At 38.0% G+C, this 19,225-nt stretch overlaps 1 protein-coding gene across 1 annotated transcript; it reads right to left on the reverse strand.

The window, feature by feature from the left end:
- Positions 1 to 111: 111 nt before the first annotated feature.
- On the reverse strand, positions 112 to 18,429 carry LOC101160135 (disco-interacting protein 2 homolog A-like). Its single transcript, XM_078939949.1, is given in 23 exon segments — positions 112 to 1,819; positions 1,896 to 2,019; positions 2,140 to 2,314; positions 3,550 to 3,624; positions 3,753 to 3,810; positions 3,905 to 3,966; positions 6,305 to 6,334; positions 7,485 to 7,655; positions 7,818 to 7,908; positions 7,910 to 7,975; positions 8,087 to 8,217; positions 8,355 to 8,464; positions 12,052 to 12,163; positions 13,185 to 13,306; positions 13,431 to 13,548; positions 14,040 to 14,120; positions 14,465 to 14,565; positions 14,690 to 14,891; positions 15,704 to 15,818; positions 15,970 to 16,097; positions 16,540 to 16,620; positions 16,829 to 17,063; positions 18,303 to 18,429. Coding segments are annotated over 22 exon segments (2,490 nt in total). The 5' UTR covers positions 16,913 to 17,063; positions 18,303 to 18,429; the 3' UTR covers positions 112 to 1,566.
- Positions 18,430 to 19,225: the final 796 nt, after the last annotated feature.

The following is a 19,225-nucleotide window of genomic DNA, read 5'->3' on the forward strand; positions in this document are numbered from 1 at the left end:
TTTGGTTTTTATTCATTTTCTTCCACAGTTTGTTTACAATGACCTAAAGTTAGACTGTTTCATCAGGTTAAGGAAAGGGTGTTTGCTCTATTAAAGGTCAGAGATGACACATTTTAAATTAAAAGTACATTTTTATTAATTATGAAATCATGTTATGAAAATAATGACAGTTACCCATAGATCAGACAAGTCTTTTTCCGTACATTACAACAAAGGTTGTGACATTTCAGCAGTTGTCTCTTCAGGCTGAAGTGTGCATTGTCTGCTCTTCTGAGTCCCCTGTTCCTTACTCTAAAAATAATTTCAAGACTTTAAATGCACCAGAATTGGCTGCAAAAACCTTTTTGGATGTCAAAGATTCTCAGGTTTTCACCAGAATTCATCGCCTTCTCTCGGCTCTGCGTCTTTTAATAATTTACACAAAATTCTGTACATAATTACAGCAGACTGGAGCCGGTCTTTGAGTGAATGTACACAGAAAAGCAAAAAAGAAAAATGTACAAGGATACTTTATAAAACAAGCTGCAAGTTTATGGTGCCATGAGTGTATTAGACACTTGCCTCATATGATTTATATGCAGCATATCAAATCTCAAACTTAAATTCGTCTGTCTGCCTTTGGAAATGAAGCTAGTAAAATCGACTACAAACCAAGAGTTTGTTTCAGTTTTTTAACTTTTAGTCTTAAACCACAAATACATAAATAATGGGCTTGTGTGTCAATAGTGGCTGACATTTGGATCGACACTTTAAAGCTAAATTTAAACCACGTGTCCAATTGTATTTTTCACCCCAGTGAGCAGCTGACAAAATTGAGCCGAGACGGAAACAGGCATTTGAAAAAACACTTAAGGCTTCATTTACTGTGTCCTTTAGCTCGCTGTTAATAGAAAGCAACAAGTATTGTCCTCTCCATTGCTCAGCTGATTGGCACTTGCTGTATGCGGTCATTCAAACAAACAGTCTCCACATTACACTTATTGCATATTCAGATAAAACACTAATCTGTGGTTTAGATGCAGAAGTAGAGGGTTGAGTCCTCACAAGATTAAGATTGTGTTCAAAACTTTGCCAAAAACTCCAGAATTGAGACAAACTAAGAAACTCCACTAAATCTACTGCTGTTAAATTCTCAGTTTCTGGATGAACAGGATAAAAAGGCCAGGTTCACATTAAGCTGGAAAAGCTTTAATGTTAGAACTTGATCTTAAATTTGATTTTTTTTTTACATGAAAACAGAGGACCTAAGACAAACTCTGAGACTCCCCGTCAGTCCTATGGCACAAGCGCTCACCTAACATTCATCAGTTTGAGGTTAACAAAATAAATTATGTTAATGGCACACTGTAGAATCACATGACAGACCATCTCGCTGCTTTCCGGTGTTCTGAGTCAAAAATTCATTATTTCCCCCCCAAACATCAGAAACTCAATAAAAAAAATGTAAAATGCCCTTAAAAACATTGTTTGCTGAGGCGAGGATCAACATGAGGTCTGCCACAGTCTGAACCTGCAGGAAGCCCCCATTTTTGTATTTTTCTCCTGTGTGTTTCCTGCTACTGGGCCTCACATGTTATAAGCTACATATATGGGATCCAGCTGGTCAGCCAGGAATCCATCTCTAAGGTGCATGCGTTGCTTTTCGCCTCTGGAGTTTATGGGTATGACTCCGGGGTCCACCACCACCACCACCCCCACAATGAGGTAGTGCTCCTCCAAGACAACATTGGTCACCAAGGCAACCAGGTCTAGAGCCTCTTGCTCTGATCCCTCCAGCTCCACCACCACAACCAGGAGATTGGTCCAAGTAAACACGGCGCTGTAAGCAGACGGGGTAGTTGGTAAATGTCTGGATTAACATTCGTCAACTGAACCGGAAATCGGTAAATTCTCACCATTCAGCGATGCTCTTGTGAGACCGAATAACAGACGTTTCAATGTCGATGGGGTGATACCTCATCCCCCTCAGCTCCAATGTTTCATCAAGAGAGCCCACCACATACAGGGCGTCATGGCGCTCTGAGACAAACAAGCAGAAACAAACTCAAAGGAAATGCTTATGCTGACATAATGATACGGAGTCAGACCCTGTTATCCTTCCTGCAGTGAAACAAATGAAAGCAACAGGGGAGAACTCACCTCCACTCGCATCGGTCAGCTCTGTGCGCCGCAGAAAGCCCAGGTAACCGGTCCTGGCCCAAACCGTCTGAGTGTCCCCAAAACTGAGTTTGGTGTTGAAATGGTCTGCGTGCAGCGCCTCCTCCCCGTAAACGGTGTAGTAACCTGTGGCATTATGAGGACCGCTAACCCAAATCTATGACACAAACACAGAATCCACAGGCTTTATCTGTCAAGATCCAAGAAGTTTCCACAGAAACAAAATCCTCCCTTGTGTTGACATTATTGGTAAATGAAAAAATAGATAACATAGAAATAGTGAGGATGGGTAGGGGCCTGTTGCTGTTAACCAAATGTATAAATAATCTATTATAATCAAGCTGCCTGTTAGACTCTGCTGGTTTCAGTTACCCTGTGAAGCTACGATCAGTTCGCCCTCAGCAAGGTGCGTTCAAGTGACTGTTTCCAATGAAATCTCTGCAAAGCGTTTTGGGCCGCCGCATTCAAAACTCTCGCATACACGTGTACCTTCACACATGTTTGGATGGCGTCTCTTTAAAAATAAAAAAAAATGATCGTGGAGGATAAATTAATAATTGCAGTTTATGCCCAGTTGGAATTCTATGACACCAAGTCTTTCATATATCAGAATAGAACTGTAAATAGAATAGAACTGGAGCAAGATTTACACCACTTCAACATTTTGTACAAAGCCCCTTCCAACTGTAGCTGGCGGACATGCGCTAGTAAACAACAGAAAAAAAGAAGTCGTCCCTTCATGCTTGTCCATGTGTGGCCATCATATGTTAAACCCGTGTTCTAGAATGCATACCTGGTGTGAACGTATCTTTAGATGTTTGCTCAATGAACCCTTTACCAAAATTGTAGTCTAGAAAAAAACCCTGTTTTTGTAACAGTAAGGTGTTCAACCAAATTGTACCAACTGTCCAACTTGCTTTCCACAATTTTTCTGTTAATAAACAAAGTACTTGAAGTAATGGCCTCTTTAGGAACTCAATTCTAAAAAGGAGAAGAGTCTGTAGACTTCCAGCTCCTTCCTTGTAAAGCTTGTTCCAGCTTTGCTTTTGAGACCTAGATTAACCTTGCTTCAAACAGTCCAAGACTCTTTAAACCATGATTTTGGACGCTAATCCTTTCTGAATTGTTAACTTTGATATCTTGTATTTAATTTGTAACTTAACTAGAATTAGAAATGGGTTAAATGACTCGTCTTCCGTGGTTTTCCTGAAGGTTTTTGCTGTTGACGTCTTAAATTTAATAAAGTGTACAGATAGAAAGAACATTGTTCTTGTAATACAGTTAAAATACGTAAATAGATGTACTCCAACTACAAAAACCCAATTCAAAGAAGGAAATGACAGCTTGAGAAGGAAGTTGTCTTCCAAATCTTGACATGATGCTTTGACTTACCTCTCCAAGATGAGAGTCTCCCAAAGGTCCCTTGGTTTCTGTGTTTGCAATGATCACTTTCACTCCAGGAAGGATCTACACAAAACAACCAGACCTGCTTTAAGTTGAAAGAAGTAACTACGGCAAAAAAATAGGAAAAAAATCCTTTTGACAGCATCAAAGCCCAGTTATGTTTGATTCAGCGGTTTCATTGGACTTTTTACCTTTCCAGATTCCATTAATGGTAAGCTGTGTGGTGACCCTTTCTCAACAAGACGAACTCTGCAAAAACAAACCAAAACAAACCAAGCTTGTCTTTATCTGTTAGGTAGGTCGCTTTGCAAAGACTACTTTTATGGACAACCCTCCTTCCTACCTATCATGTCGCAGCGCTCTCATGTCCACATAAACAGTAGTAGGGTCTGGACCAGCAGTGCCCTAAAAAATGAAAGAAGACCAATTATGTCTATTTTAGTTTCCTTGGTTTTTGGCCTCATATGACAGAGGCCAGTTGGAGGAAAGGTGGAAACTGATTATGGAGTAGCTGCTGGCAAAGCAGGGGGCAGCCAGAAGCCAACCAGCCTGTGACAGTGTGATGACATATATGATGCAGTTACATGTACTGTCATATTCTAGTAAACATATTACATTACATTACTGTGCCATTGCAGTGCTGTATGGATTCCTTGGGCACTGTAAAAAAAGTGCACACATGCCACAGGTCTCAAGATGATTTCTGACCATGTATTTGCAGAAGCCTGGCTGACATTTGCAGTGTGTGACAATAGAGATGAACAAGCTTCTTATTTCTATCATTGTGTTTTTCTAGGAGAGGATGACAAAGACCTATAGATCGCTATGATAAAATTTGCATTTATTAAACTACATGGCCAAATGTTTGCAGCCTAAAGTTTTGAAATAATAAAGCTGCTCTCATGCTGACAGTCTTTTTTTGGCGTCAGAAGTGGGATTTGTATGTGATGAATGCTGGGGAATGGGAGGATGACCACTTTTAAGAAAAGGCAGAGGCTGTTGCATCTTATCTGGTTAAAAACAGGGACATACCTGATTCGCACTACAAAAATAATTTGTTTTAGTAAACAAGTTTTGTTTATTTGGGTTGATAAAATGATTACTGTTTTTTAATGTGTGTATTTGCTAGTATGCTTAACTATTTGATCCTAATTAAATGTTGGTTTCCCCAATAAAGGGCTTAATTTCCCTCCACTATTTTTGTATCAGAATGTATTGAAATAAATGTACCTTTGTATTATTCTGCAAGTAAAACGTCTCCTGATGTTTAAAAAATTCATTCAACATTTCTTAAAATATAATTTTGAGGTAAATAAAGTTTAATTTTAAATTCAAACCTAATTAAAATCCTAAACATTAAACCAAATTAGAACACACATGATTTGGAAAGTAGCAGACAAAAAATCATGGTAAATTAAGGATGCCAATGGATTTTTGCTTGTTTTAAATTATTGTATGTCAAATGAATTCCACCCTTTTACCAAATAACATTCAACATAGTCTGAGGAACAATGGACAGAAGAGCATTAAATACACTTGTATGCTATTATTAAACAGGGACACAGTCAAAAGTCTACAAAAACAAAAATCATATAAACAAATTAAAAAAAACTAATTAGCTGAAATGTATATTAAATGTTTAATTGAATAAGTCACCTGACCTGACTTTAATCTACATTTAAGTGAGGATGGCAAAAGGTAAGTAAACTCAAAGTTCAATTATATTTACCAGCTTATATATAAAAAACGAATTTATTTCCTAATGAATTTTGAATGAAGGAATACACCAGTGAGGCTGATAAAATAATTTCTTTTAAATATTTGTAGATTAACATAAATCCACTTGTTTGATTACCATTTTAAAGTATTAAAAAAATGTACCGATCGGTAAATTTTTCCTTTCTATCCTTCTGTCTGATATCATTTTAAAATACCCAAAACATGACATGATTTATACATTTTAATGACAGAAAGAAATCCCTTCATCATTTTGGCATCTTCTTCACTTGTTTCTTTGTTGTGGAAAGTGTTTTGTAAATGGTCACAAAGTTATAGCGTAACTACAAATTTTTAAACGTTTCTACTACAGTTGGTCTGAAAAATAAAAAAAGGGTTTATACTTATTTTATATCGTAAATGAGTCTTCGTATTTTAAACATCTTATTGGTCATTCTCGATCAGGTGCTGCTCAGCAGTTACTGAAAAACATAAAAATGACCAAATTGGAGTCTTTTCTATCAGAATCTTTGTCATACAGAGAAGACAGCAGTTTCTGCCATGTCTGAACTGGGTTGGGGATGTCAGGATGTCAGTCCATTAAGCCAGGCAAAGGTTTCAGCGGCAGAATGCAATTAAAAAATATCATTAGAAAGGGAAAAATATTGCAGAATGCAATTAAAAAATGTCATTAGAAAGGGAAAAATATTGCAGACTGAGCTTAATTTATGTAAAAGTCCAATTTTTTGTACTTCTACTAAAGCAAATGTTAGTTCAGAGTTCAAATGTCAGGAGTACAAAAAAACTCCTAGTATCTAACAAAAGCTGAGTGATACTAGGTAGAACTAGCTTCATATATATTAATGCTCAAACTTGTCAAACAAACATACAAAAGTCACGGTTACAAAAAAACCTCAACAGACAAAAAACGTATGTACAAACATCATGCCAAGCTGGTTCTTGGTTTTTCCACAGAAAACAAAAAACAAAAGCAGAAATGTTAATGCCTCATTTGATTTGACTGTACCTGCTCAGCCAGTTTCCCTAACCTGTTGGGCTGAGAGGACAAAGTGGGACACATAGATAAAATATTTCTGTGGATCCATTCTTAAAAGTGGGACTCAAATAAAGGCTGAACAGTTTATAAAGACAACATAAGACTGGAAATGACTATATATATATATATATATATATATATATATATATATATATACACACACACACACACACACATACATATGCATACATGCTTTAAACCTGATTTAATATTAATGTGTTTTTTGGAGTATAGGTTATGTATTTTTTAGTTTGGCCAGAGGTGCGACTTACCGGTATACTCAGGAGTGACTCAAATGTGATTTTAACATAATAAATATTGGGCCCTTAAAGTTTGTACTCTTGCAATAACAGTTGTTTCTAAGTAACTGCTAGAGGGCACTGTGGGTGCATGTATCAGTCTTTGTTACTGATAGCAGTACAGAAAGTGTCGTCCAAAACAAACATGGATATTGATATTTTTGGTATTTGCGTAGAGATATTATTATTTTTTAGTTTTTATTTTTTCCTTCCTCAGACTAATGCGGGACAGCACGTCATAAAACTGGTAAAGACCGGCATTAAAAAAAAAAACACTAAATGATGTCATATACCCAGACATGGAGACATTTACAGATCCTTTTGTGGAGATCTTCAAAATAAAAAAAACTGGCCTCTCAACGCCATCATTTTATCTTTTGGGCATCATAAATGAGATTTACAGTCGATGCTTCCATGTAGAGATGAGGCTAAACTTGATGGTAGTTTCTCTTACACATGATGGAAGCATCTAGTTTATGAAGACGCTCTTGGAAAAGAATTGAGCATTAAATTTGAGGAGCATCAAAAATACTGTAAACCAATTATTTAGGCTTTAATAAAACTATAAGCTGGTAAATAAAAAATGTTTTTCCCAGATAATTTTGTCAAAATAAAAGAATTTAACACCCAAAAGGTCAATTGCCATTAGTATAATCTAAAAAATCTAAAATGTTACTAATGGATTCTTATGATTTGTTGAGTGCAACGAATGATTTACAGGATTTTACGAATATCACCTTTGATCTGAATCATTTTGAACTATTCCCTTTATTTCTAGAGCATTTCCCAGTCAGTCACAAAGTTACAAAAAACACAAAAGAAAATATCAATGATCCATCCGATCTGCTTACCTGCAAACAAATTGCCACGTTCACTCTGCAGCCGAAGGTGGTGCTAACAGCTCGGGGTGAGAGGCCCAAGTCTTTGAAGATCTTTGAGAAGGACTGAGTGAGGGCTATGCGCGGCCTTTCCTCTGCAACCACCATGCACGTACGTACACACGACAGGTTCACATTCCGCAACTGTTTAAAAAGACAAAGTAACACCAGAAGAAAAAAAAATACATTTGTGAAAACTTTATTTTAACAGTTGCATGTGAAGTAGATATCTATTGCAGATTGCAGATCTTTGTTGGTGAGAAAAGCTACAGTTAAGATTTATCTCAAATGAAGACACAAACTAACCCGCAGGGCCTCGGTCTGTGTCCCCAGACCCTTGGTGCACATCTCCATAACGGAATAGGAGCAGAAGGTGATCTGCACTTTGTACTGACTGCCAGAGGGAAACATTGCTCTCCAGCTCTAAAGGAGGAACCAGAATTGACTGGTGTCCCGAGTACACACTAAAAGAACAAATCAGAGAAGCAAACAGATAAGCAGGATTACAAGCATCCAAATCACAAAGCGTGCTTTGATTTTCTCCAAGATGTATTTGTTCTGAGCTACTAATTCACCTGCACAGGCACCAGAGAGCAAAACCCAGGCCACAGTAAGGATCTAGACAAATGGCGATCTGCCGCGAGGGGTAGAGTTCACACTGAAGTTTAATGGAGCGACACAAGGCACTGGTGGCAGAGTGAGACATCTGAAACAACGACATGACACAAACGCAAAAATAAGACTAGAAACTGAGTACAACATGGAGAAGGGGAAAATAAAGCGTGGTAACAACTGTGCTATCCTGAATGAATAGATGCAAACATTAAGAGGACATCTGCATACTTTGACCCCTGCTAGGATGCCTGTTGTGGACACACTGAAGTCCAGGTAAGCCAACATCTCTGGAGTTGGAGGTTTGTACATTTGGTTATTCCTCTTTCTGGGGAGATCATCTGGAAGCCAAAAAGAACAGAGGTTCACACAATCACATTTACTATCAAACTGAGAAGTACAAACTGAAGCACCTCTTTGTGTTCATAGACGTACTCCAATCATCTTTTCATCTATTGTAAAAACGTTCCCCACTGGTCTTTTAATTAGGATTATGCTGTTTTTAGCCTAAATCGAGAAACATGTGTTGTTTTCTATGGAGTAACTCACTGTAACAAGCTCTCCTTCTATCTTACAGCGCAACCCCAATCATACATTACCGGTGCAACAAAAATTGCGACAAGTTATTTTTAAACTGCATTTTTCGTTTGTTCCCGAGTCAAAACAATTTGAATAAAAAAAGGCTCAGAAATGCAATCTTGACCTTAATTTTCTTTATACATGTCCTCCAGCATCAGAAATACGGAAGAGGATTAGGGCCATGGAGAAATAAAAAAAAAGGTCATAGACAATTCTGACTTTAATTGTCAATTCTGACTTTCTGTGACAAACAGTCTCACGGACGGAGTTTCAAGTTGTGCATTTCTGCACAATGCAGTTGTTTGCATTCAACTACCTGATGATCTCATTCCTGGAGATTTTAAGACGTTTTACACGGATACATTTTTATCCGACAGATTGTTGTGTTTTCTAAGAATGGGTGACTGTAAAATGGCCACCGAGCTTTATTTTGACTTTATTACAATATTTAGCTCTCATGCGTCCTGTCACGTCATTTTATATCTTTTTTATCGTCTTATTAGCCGACATGCAGAAAAATGGAACTCCACATGCCAAGACTTAATTTGGAGAAAAAGAAGATGATTATTTTCTCATATTTTTACTGTGACATCAAGTAAAACTCATACTTTTTAAAAAATTATTATTAATAATTAATTTTTCTTTTGTACAGATTGACCGTGATGTCATCGCTTTGGAGGATGATGCAGCTCTGGGACAGACACAACACACACAATCACCATTCGCACACTTTACATTAATCAACTATAATGATGCAAGTTTTTTGGACTGATGGAAGAAGCTGCCGGAAGCTCATGTATGCAGGAGAACATGCTAACTCCACACAGGACGCTTTTGGGATTTGAACCAGAGCCCTCTTGCTATGAGGCACGCCTGAAAATAAGACCATTCTAAGTTGGAAGCAGTTATTAGAAAAAACATTAATTTGAGTTTATTGTTTCAATCATGGTCAATTGGAACATACTTCCTTCAACACAGGAACAGCACATATATAAAGAAACAAAAATAAGTCACAATCTGAGTACACATCCTTGTAATTTACTTTTCACAATACAAATTAAACAGTTAATGCTTGAAATGGGAAGAGAAGAAGCAAATTTATTTAATCCCTTCCCTATTATAATATGCATAACTTAACAATGATAAACGGTTGCTATGTTATAAATTATAAACTGTAATGTTTCTATAAAAATGTACGAGTAAAGGTCTTTCTTCTGAAATGTTTTGTATGAATTTATTGGAACCATAACACCTTTTTTACCACATGTGTGAGTTAAACAGGAGTTGCCAACATTATTTACAAGGTCAGAACTAACATGTAATGCAAGTGACTAAATATTTCAAAAGGAAACAAATAAATCATATGATGGAAATTTAGTTGATTTAATACTTTTGATCTTAGGTTAATATTATTTGATGCATCTGTTATGGAAATACTGAAAATTAAAAGTAAATAATAAAATAATGAGAAAAAATGTGTTTAGTTATACATATTTCTTTAAATTTCACAGAAGAAATAAGAGGCCGGGATAGGCTCCAGCAGCCCCGTGACCCCAAAGAGACAAAATGGGTTCAGAAGATGAATCAGAAATAAATTTAAATTAAAAGGAAAAGGTATGTCAGTTATCTGCAGGTATTCTCAGATATGTACTATCGCACATATAAATAAGAAAAAACGACAAAACAGTTAAATTACTTTGTTACCATAGCTCCATTAAAAAATGACAGATAAATAAATAAATGTGCTTAAAAAGAATAACAAGAACAAGTGTCCAGTGTCTAATGTAGAGTTTAGCATCTGATGGGAAGAAATGTCAGAAAAAGGACTTCTTTCTGCAATGACATGTTGCAGACTCCACAGTCAGGGATGTGAAGTGTCATATCTGGATCCTCCACAGCAATGACATCACAGTCAATCTGCACAAAAGAAAAATACATTAGTTATAAAAGACATGAGTTTTATATGATGTCACAGGGAACATATAGGAAAAAAAAAAAACAAGTCCAGTAGTATTTTCAGAAGCGTAAATAAAAAAGTGATAAATGGAGCTTTTTTTTTCTTGCTGTGTGCAAACATTTGACATAAATGTACTTGTTGGCCATTTATATGCCCACTAAAACTGGACAAATGTGGTTAATCAGGTGAATCCGAACGGACTATGAAAATGTAGCTGAGAGAAAATAGTAGACTACAAAAGAGTCAATCATCCGATTCTGCAGAACTACGTACATAATCATGACGTAACAATCAAGCCTCCCGGTGTTTAAAAAAAACCCCGCCCAATAAAAATAAAATAAAAAAAGCCCGCCCTGTAAAAAAAATAGTAAACTGTACCCTGTGAAGTTTGCAGCTGTGCCGATGGCTTAATGTGGGTGCTAATGTGCTAAATAGTAAACACATTGCTACGGTTCAACGAAGAAGAAACGGCGGTTGCCGTGGAAACGCAACGCTACTCTGAGGTGTCACGTGACTTTCCCCACCTGAACTTTATTTAAACTCGCCCAGATACAGAATAACAAAAACTATAAACTTGTATTAAATCTTATGAAAGGGTATGATTCTGTGACGGGGGACCGTCGTTTGCAGAGTGTTTGTTTAACAATGAGATAATAAAAATAGAGAACGTGTCTGTCACGTGAAGAGAAGGCTGAAAACCGAACGTTAAAGTTATTGTGTTGGACGTGTAAACTAAAAGATCGGTGGGTATGCTGCATAGTAAAACACGGCAATCTGTTAAACATACGCAGAGTATTTTCTGAAGGGTATAAAAAACGAAATTATGAGGTAGTTGTTGATATAAACGGGCACGACAATGGGTGCTATCACAAAGCATTTTTTGCACCAGCTATGCAAAGCTCTGCATGACTGATGCAAAATGCTAGCATAGCTTGCTGCCCGTTCATTTACAAGATTCAGTTTAAAACAATTTCTTTTTACTTACCCTCTGTTCTTCCATTAGCAAAATGACCTCCTCTGGTCAACCCTGAGCGTGCAAAAAGACACTTACAGACGTCAATTTTGTTGGTTTCACTCCGGCAGCTCCTTGGACTCTGCAGTGCTGAAGAATGTGGCTCACATGCGACTGTAGCGCACTATTCTGACTTTAAAGTCAGAATTCTGAGATTAAAGTCAGAATTCTGAGATTAAAGTCAGAATTCTGAGTTTAAAGTCAGAATTCTGAGATTAAAGTCAGAATTGTCTATGACCTTTTTTTTTATTTCTCCATGGCTCTAATCCTCTTCCGTAGTCCATGGCCCTAATCCTCTTCGGTAGAAATATAACAGAACAGCAACAAAAAAAAATATTTTCATTGGAGTGGGTTGAGGAGGGTTAGAAACCTGCATGTACCTGTGTCCAACACTGTGGGCCAGCTCTTGATGTCTACAGCAGCTGCAGCATCTTTTGATTTCAGCAGCTTCAGTATTGCTTGAGTTGTTAGAATACACACCGACTTACTGACCTGTAACACAGAAGTATGCAGTTACACCACAAAGTACAAGTTCGGCTGAGTTTCCTTTAACTGTTAAACACAGGAGCCTTAGCTCCAGTGCTGACATTCTTTGAACCAGTGGTCCCCAACCTTTTAAACACCATGGACCAGTATGACGTCACACAAAACTGTCACGGACCGGTCTTATGAATGTAGGCGAATGATTATTGTAGCAATACTACGATGAAGGAAGAACAGAGACGTGACAAGAGGAACTCTGAGCTTTTATTTTGACACGCATAACATTGTACATCGCACAGGTGTCATCATCCTCTCCCCTTCCCACACTCATGCTGCAAAAAAGAAGTACTATCTATTAAATGTAGCTTTCTTTTTTTGGAAGTTGAAGGCTCCTCTTCTGTCTCCTGGCTGGGTGTTTTCACCTTGGCAAAGATAGGAGGTGAAATGTCTTCTAACTTTTTAAAAACCAAGTCCAGATGACAGCCCCTAAACCTACTACAATGGAACCAACTTGGATGAATGAGAGTCTTCATAGACTTGGCAAAGAAAATTTTCCAAAGACGTTTCATTTTGCTAGCTCCTGGGTCTATTTTAGCGGTAACATATCACGTGACCGAGAAGAGCGCCTTGGCCTGCGTCAAGAGTGACATAGACAGATGTAACAGAGAATCGGGTACCGGTCCGCGGCCCGGTGGTTAGGGACCTCTGCTTTGAACTACCGTATCTCTTATCTGTTTATGCATTTCATGTAATTCCAGCGGATTCTGAAGAGGAGAAAAAACAGCCTTATGCTACTATGTAAAGTGCTTACGCAATCAATGTCAGTCAGCTGAGGCTGCAAAGAAATTCAATATGCAAAGCTGCTTTCTCCACTTTAGAATCCGTTAATTGTGTAAATGGAGTTACATTAGTTTAAAGAGTGTGTTGTTTAGCTGTTGCTGGCAACAGCTCCAGTGTTAAAGGGTTAAATGTACACAATTGAACCAGTTGATATTAAAACTGTGTTATGAAGGACTTTCTCCACTTTTACCTCAACAATCATTTTGACAGTTGGTAGAGTGGTCGCCAGGTTCTGTGGGTGGGGCGGTCTGACAGTCACCGGCACACAGCCAGCATACAGGCAGCCATAGAAAGTGGAAATCAGGTCGATTCCTGTATGTAAAGCACAGAAAGTTGAGCTGATTTTTAGCGCCTGAACAAAGTCTTCAGTTAGGTCTTAAGATATCATAATACTCCTGGACTGAAAGTAAGGCCTGCAGAAGAAGAAATTGTTCACCTGGTGGGTAGACAAGTGCGACATGGTCTCCAGTGTTGAGGCGTCCCATCAGCGCAGCTGCCACTCGCTCTGCCCTCTTGTGCAGCTGCAGACAGGAAGCGGTGCTGGCGACTGCACCCTGAAGGAAAATCATACGTTCATTAGATATGTAACACCATCTCCTGAACACTAATCTTTTGCTAAAATAAATAAAAATTAAATGTAAATGTATCAAATGACAGACGTAAACGGTAAAAAGCAAACATAAAAAAATTACTTTTTTACAATATATTTTACTGAAATGTAGAAACTTTTTGGGGTAGTTTTAAAGAGAGTAAAGGAAATTGAGTGTAAAGGATCACTGTTAACTTTACATTTGTCTTTAGCTGTTGCTTTAAAATGAGCATCTTCTTCTTGGGACGTTGACTATTTTATGAAGTGCATAATTAAGAGAGGGGAAATTTGATAAATTACATCAAAAGATTCACTTGAGTGTGAGTAAATTTAAGACCAAATAGAAGTAAAAGTACATTTCTGCAAGATCTTATTTCGGTCAAATATTAGGTGAGAAACAGCTTGAGCAAACATTTTAGTCTGGTAGGATTTACCCCTGCAGTGGAGGACGTTTACCTTTGAATTTAAAACGAGGAACAGTGGATGGTCTGGAGTGGCCTGAGCTCTCCACTGGAGAACATCCTGAATATAAAGAAACTACAGAAAAAACAAACAGTTAACTTCCAATTGGCCAAAATACCTCAAATAACTAAAGGTGAACAACTGGTCAAGATGAGAGACGCTTACATTTAAATTCTGATAGCAAATATTCCCCCAATCAAAGTTAATGACAGACACAAAACAATACAAACAAAGAAATGCAATACGGGATTAAAAAAACAGGAATCAAAGGCGATGCTTTTTTTTCTGCTGCTGAAAAAAGATGGAAGGAAATAAAACTGTTGCTCTGTGTGATGATCAGAGTGCACCTCTAACTCTAGACAAGTGTTTTCAGTATGCGGATTGACAGCATGGGTGACATGATAATCTATTTTACGTACCTGGTCATTGTCCTCGACTTGTCCCAAGTCTCTGCCACAGGCTTGTGCTATCCTCTTGCCTGCCACTAGGTTGCCCACAATCATTGAAGCAGGCCTAACCTCTATAGGAAACAATCAAAATCATCAAAATCATCATCCAGCTTCTCAAGGTCAGCAAAAAATTTTTTATCATTATTTAAAAAACTGCAAGAATCCAAGGAAACTCAAGGACAGGGCTTGATATACCTGGCTGCTTTTGTCTTGGCTTGGGCAGATTGGTGACGCATGTATGAGGGCACATGAGGACGTTGCAGGGGTGCAGAGCACCTTCCGGGAAGCGCTGCTTGGTCTCAGATATGTGGATGCCTCCTAAGGGAGCTTTAGGAAGCATGTTGGCAGGAACCAAAGCCAGGCAGTACACCCCAACCTGGTGGATGCTGTCAATAGCCTGAACAAGAAAGCTTTGGTTTAAAAAATATTAGAAAATATCAGACATCTAAGCCAGCGGTTTGGTGCTCTGTGATGTACGTGAGGCTGAGCCGATTGCTTTTTTCTTTGTGTCCTTTCCAATCTGCACAGAAGTGTGCAAAGTTCAATAATTATAATTATATTGCAGTAAGCTACACAATAAACATTATAAAAGAAACTGATCCTTTTGTAAAATAGTTAAAGTACCATCCAATGATCCTTTGATCTACTTTAAAAGTGTTCCCAGTGGTCTTTCAGTTATAATTATGCCGTTTTCAGTCAAATTTAAAAAACCTGTGTCGTATTCTAAGACATAGTTTCTGCAGAGTGGCTGGAGTTCATCAAAAATTCACCTCCAAGTTGTGGGCGGGACTGTTGGCATAGAGATTGCATGTTCTCATTTCCCATCATCCCTTTGTTTACACGCTCCCTCACTAGCTTACAGCCCCTCACAACCCCAGGCTAACATTAGCAGTGCAACCTCAAAATTATCCAGGTGTACAGTTTTGAGCAACATGGCAGCTCAGACGAGGAAAATGAAGATGTACATGGATCTAGTCCTCTGCAAGTGAATGGAGCAGGGAGCTTGTTGCCAGATTTTTGTTTCAACACAATAACTACAAAGTTTTTCAAACTGCATTTTTTCGTCGGCTCCTGATTCCCCACGATTTGTATAAAGAAAACTCACAAACCAGTTTTAATCTTAATTTTCTTTACATCACATCTGTTTTTTATTGTCTTGAAATGTAGAAATGAACAAAAATGTCCAATTGTGTATAAGCAGAGCAGTACCTGAAGGACACGACTCATCCACTGGAAGCTGTCCTCCTCTGAAGCGTCTGGCCTCTGCTCTGCCACCACAACAATCCTTTCATCGTGTAGCACAGACACGGAAAACACTGCTATCCTGAAAACACCACAAAAAGTTACAGGTGGACTGCGTACTTTTTTTTAAGGTGCCCTGCCCTCATCAGTTAACAAACCACGTGGCATGTTCTAAGTAAAAACAGGAACAATGTTAAAAATGTAGTTTTGCTTTCAGGTTGTTTCTTCTTTACCTTCCTCTGTATACAAACTTCATGGGCTCCACAGCCAGCGCCGTAGCAACCACATCATCGGCGTTATGTCTGCGGCCACTGACCACCATCAATCCATCCATCTTTCCAACCACAAACAGAAGGTTGTCCTGAGGGACAAAGCATGAACGTTATATCCTGATTCTCATGAAAGGTCAAGACAAAGATTTTATTAAGGTACTCCAAATCCGTAACAACGTCTGTTTAAGTTGGATAGTTTTAAAACCAACAATAAGTCCAGGCATTAAAAGTTACTGAGTAATTAATGATGGAAGAATGAAACCTATAAAAATGTGTAAAAATTAAATTTAAAAAATAAATAAAATATCATCTTCATAATCCTAAAACTTAAACTGACTAATTATGTCTGCAAATAAGATTTTAAAAGTGGCAAGAAAAACAATGGATAGAAAGAATAATTTTATTTTTATTGTAATAAAAATACTTTTGGTATAATATAGTTATTATCATGATCATCATAATAATATAACACCAAACCAGTTTTTTTTTAGATCTGAAAGTAAGGTGAGACTGAATAAAAAAGTGACTTACTGGTCCCACAAAACCCAGCAGAGAGGTTCTAGTGAACGGTCTGTCACTGAGTGGAGCTCCAGATGCTTTTACTGGGATAGCCTATAGCAACACATCACTGTTAAACTTCCAGTTTAAAGTACTCCAACACACAAGAAAACAATGTTATTTAAGTTAAAAATAGCAAAAAATTACTTTATGAAGGAATAAAACAATTAAACCAAATCTCTTTTTTTATTTATTATTATTGGGTCGAACCTACATTAAACAATAGTTACAACAAACGAAAGAAAATTTGAAGAAAACTCGCCTCAAAGATGTTCTTGGTCATGCCTGGCAGACCATAATAAGCAAGACCAGAGTTTCTGGAACTGACAGATTTCTCCAACCTCATTTGTTTGACACAGATAAGGAGTTCCTTATCTTATTTCCTCGTGTGGCTGTATGCTGTACCTCCGGGCATGACCTGTCCCACATCCTGCACCGTGAGGACAGAGAGTTTCTCCTCCGAGTCCACTCGGATCACACCGTGGCTTTAGACATTTCTTGTAGGACCGGACAGAAATAGAAGAAACAAAAGGAGAGTGGGATGTTCCTTTTTCCGGTTGCCATAAAAAAGAAAAAAAATTTACGAAAACTAAAGTAATTACAAAAAATTAAAATCAAATGTTAAAATATGAAACAAAAACAAAAAACAGAAAAGGTAGGTACTATAGGTCATCAATGAGTGTATGATGATGTTGTCCATAATTCGACGGTGGGTTTTTTGACATAAAGGGACTGGATATGCTCCGTGCCAATCCTAAAGCGTTTATTAGACATTGAAGACGTTTTTGAAACAACTCAAATGTCAAAACACAAATGCCTTCATTCAATCAGCGATGCATTCGATGTCCTATAGTTCCCACTATTGACTGTATAATATATAACTGGACGAATCACGTCTGACGTCACCCATAGAAAATGCCTTGTTTCCAGTTCCAACCAATCAAAGTCAATTCAGTCGCCATTTTTCCCAGACATGTCCATCGCCATGTTGGAACCAGACGTCCTCAGTAAGCAGTGATTGTTCCGTCTACATTTCTATGACAACCGCTCTCTCCAATGAGGAGTGAGCGTTTCAGAATACTACACCCCTTCCACTGAAAGCTGGCTCGAGCTTCGAGCATTTGATGTGAGGCCACCTACTATACTTGAGGCATCTGACTGGTCAGTTTATAACTTGAAAAAGTTTCACTACATCAAAAATATAATGAAAAAAATTAGAATTAGCAAGAACATTTTAATAAAAAGGTAGTAGAGCAAGAATGGTTATTCTGACAAACATAATAACTGAGTAATGGCTGTTTATTTGTCAATAGAAGTCTGTGGGATTTCGACTTTTTGAGACCAGCGGGTACCTCCTATTTCAGTCCACTTCTTATTTTATGTCAATGCTACCTTTTCCAGTTTACTTTGTGTTTATTTTTGAACATTTCATATTGATTTTGAAAATTACTTATTATTTTAATTTTAGAAATGTAATTTGTTTATTTTTGTTTAATTTTTTTGGAATTATGTTTTGATTTCTAGAATGAAAGTAGTTTTTTTTATTAATTGTTGATTTTTTTAATTGTCGCTGTGATTTTTAATACATTTTTGACTGATTTGTGGGTGTGATTTGCACATCAGGGCCACCATAAAGTAAATCAGACACTAAATGAAACAGAAGTTAAATCAGTAAGCTGAAGAAGTGGACTTTTCATGATTTGTTGATTCATAGCAATAAAGTCGGGTCAGCTTACCATCTAAAAGCTCCTCAAAGTCATCAACGAAGAACTCTCGCAGTGGTGGTCGCTTTGGCCTTTTCAGTGTGTTGAGCAGCTGCTGGATGTTTCTGGAAACCCGACTGCTGAGGTGGTGAAACCTAAAAGTCGCAGACTGGCGGCTTTAACCAGCACTGGTAAGTCAGAGCTTGTTGAAACCGTTAGGTTGCTCGGAGAAGAGATGGCAGACATTAAGAGAAGTCTAGCTAACCCTCAGCCAGTACAAAGAGTAAGAAGGGGTGTTAGGAGAGGATGTCGAGTGTGCAGAGAGCAGGGCACAGCTGACCAATGTGAACACTGTTTTAAATGCGGGCATTCAGTGCATTTCTCAAAAGCCTGAAGAGGAGAGGCCAAGAAAACCATATAGGATGAAAGTAAATGTTCAGCTTCCCAAAACCTAACGGAAGAAGACAGCAAGGTACAGGAGTTACTTTTTAATTGAATTAAACAGCTAGAAGCACAGTTGGATAAGGACAGAAAACAGGAAGGAAGTGTAGGATGCACCTTTGCCAGCCATTTGTCCTTAACAAATCAGGCAAAGCTAAAGGCTCTGATAAGAAGAAAGTGCATGGTGGATTGTTTCCTTGAAGGGGTCCCAAGTTACCATCATCAATGAAAGCTGGAGAAAGTCTTTTCTTCCACATGTCAGGTTACATGGTACAGAAGAGCTCCTAGGGCCGGGTGAGACCCTGGTTGGAACTGCAGCAAACCAGACACCCGTACCATTTGCAGGCTGGGTAGAATTAACATTCAGGCTTAGAGTGGAGACCCAACCACAAATAGAGTTGCTTGTGCCAGTTCTAGTAGCGAGCCTGGAGTTGCTGAACCCCCAATCACAGGCTACAATGTGATTGAGCTACTGATTAAGAATGGAATGAAGCAACAACCGGAGGCGACAAGCA

The sequence above is a fragment of the Oryzias latipes genome, chromosome 21 (genome assembly GCF_053564925.1).
Source record: "Oryzias latipes strain Hd-rR chromosome 21, Olatipes_Hd-rR_3.1".
NCBI lineage: Eukaryota > Metazoa > Chordata > Actinopteri > Beloniformes > Adrianichthyidae > Oryzias > Oryzias latipes.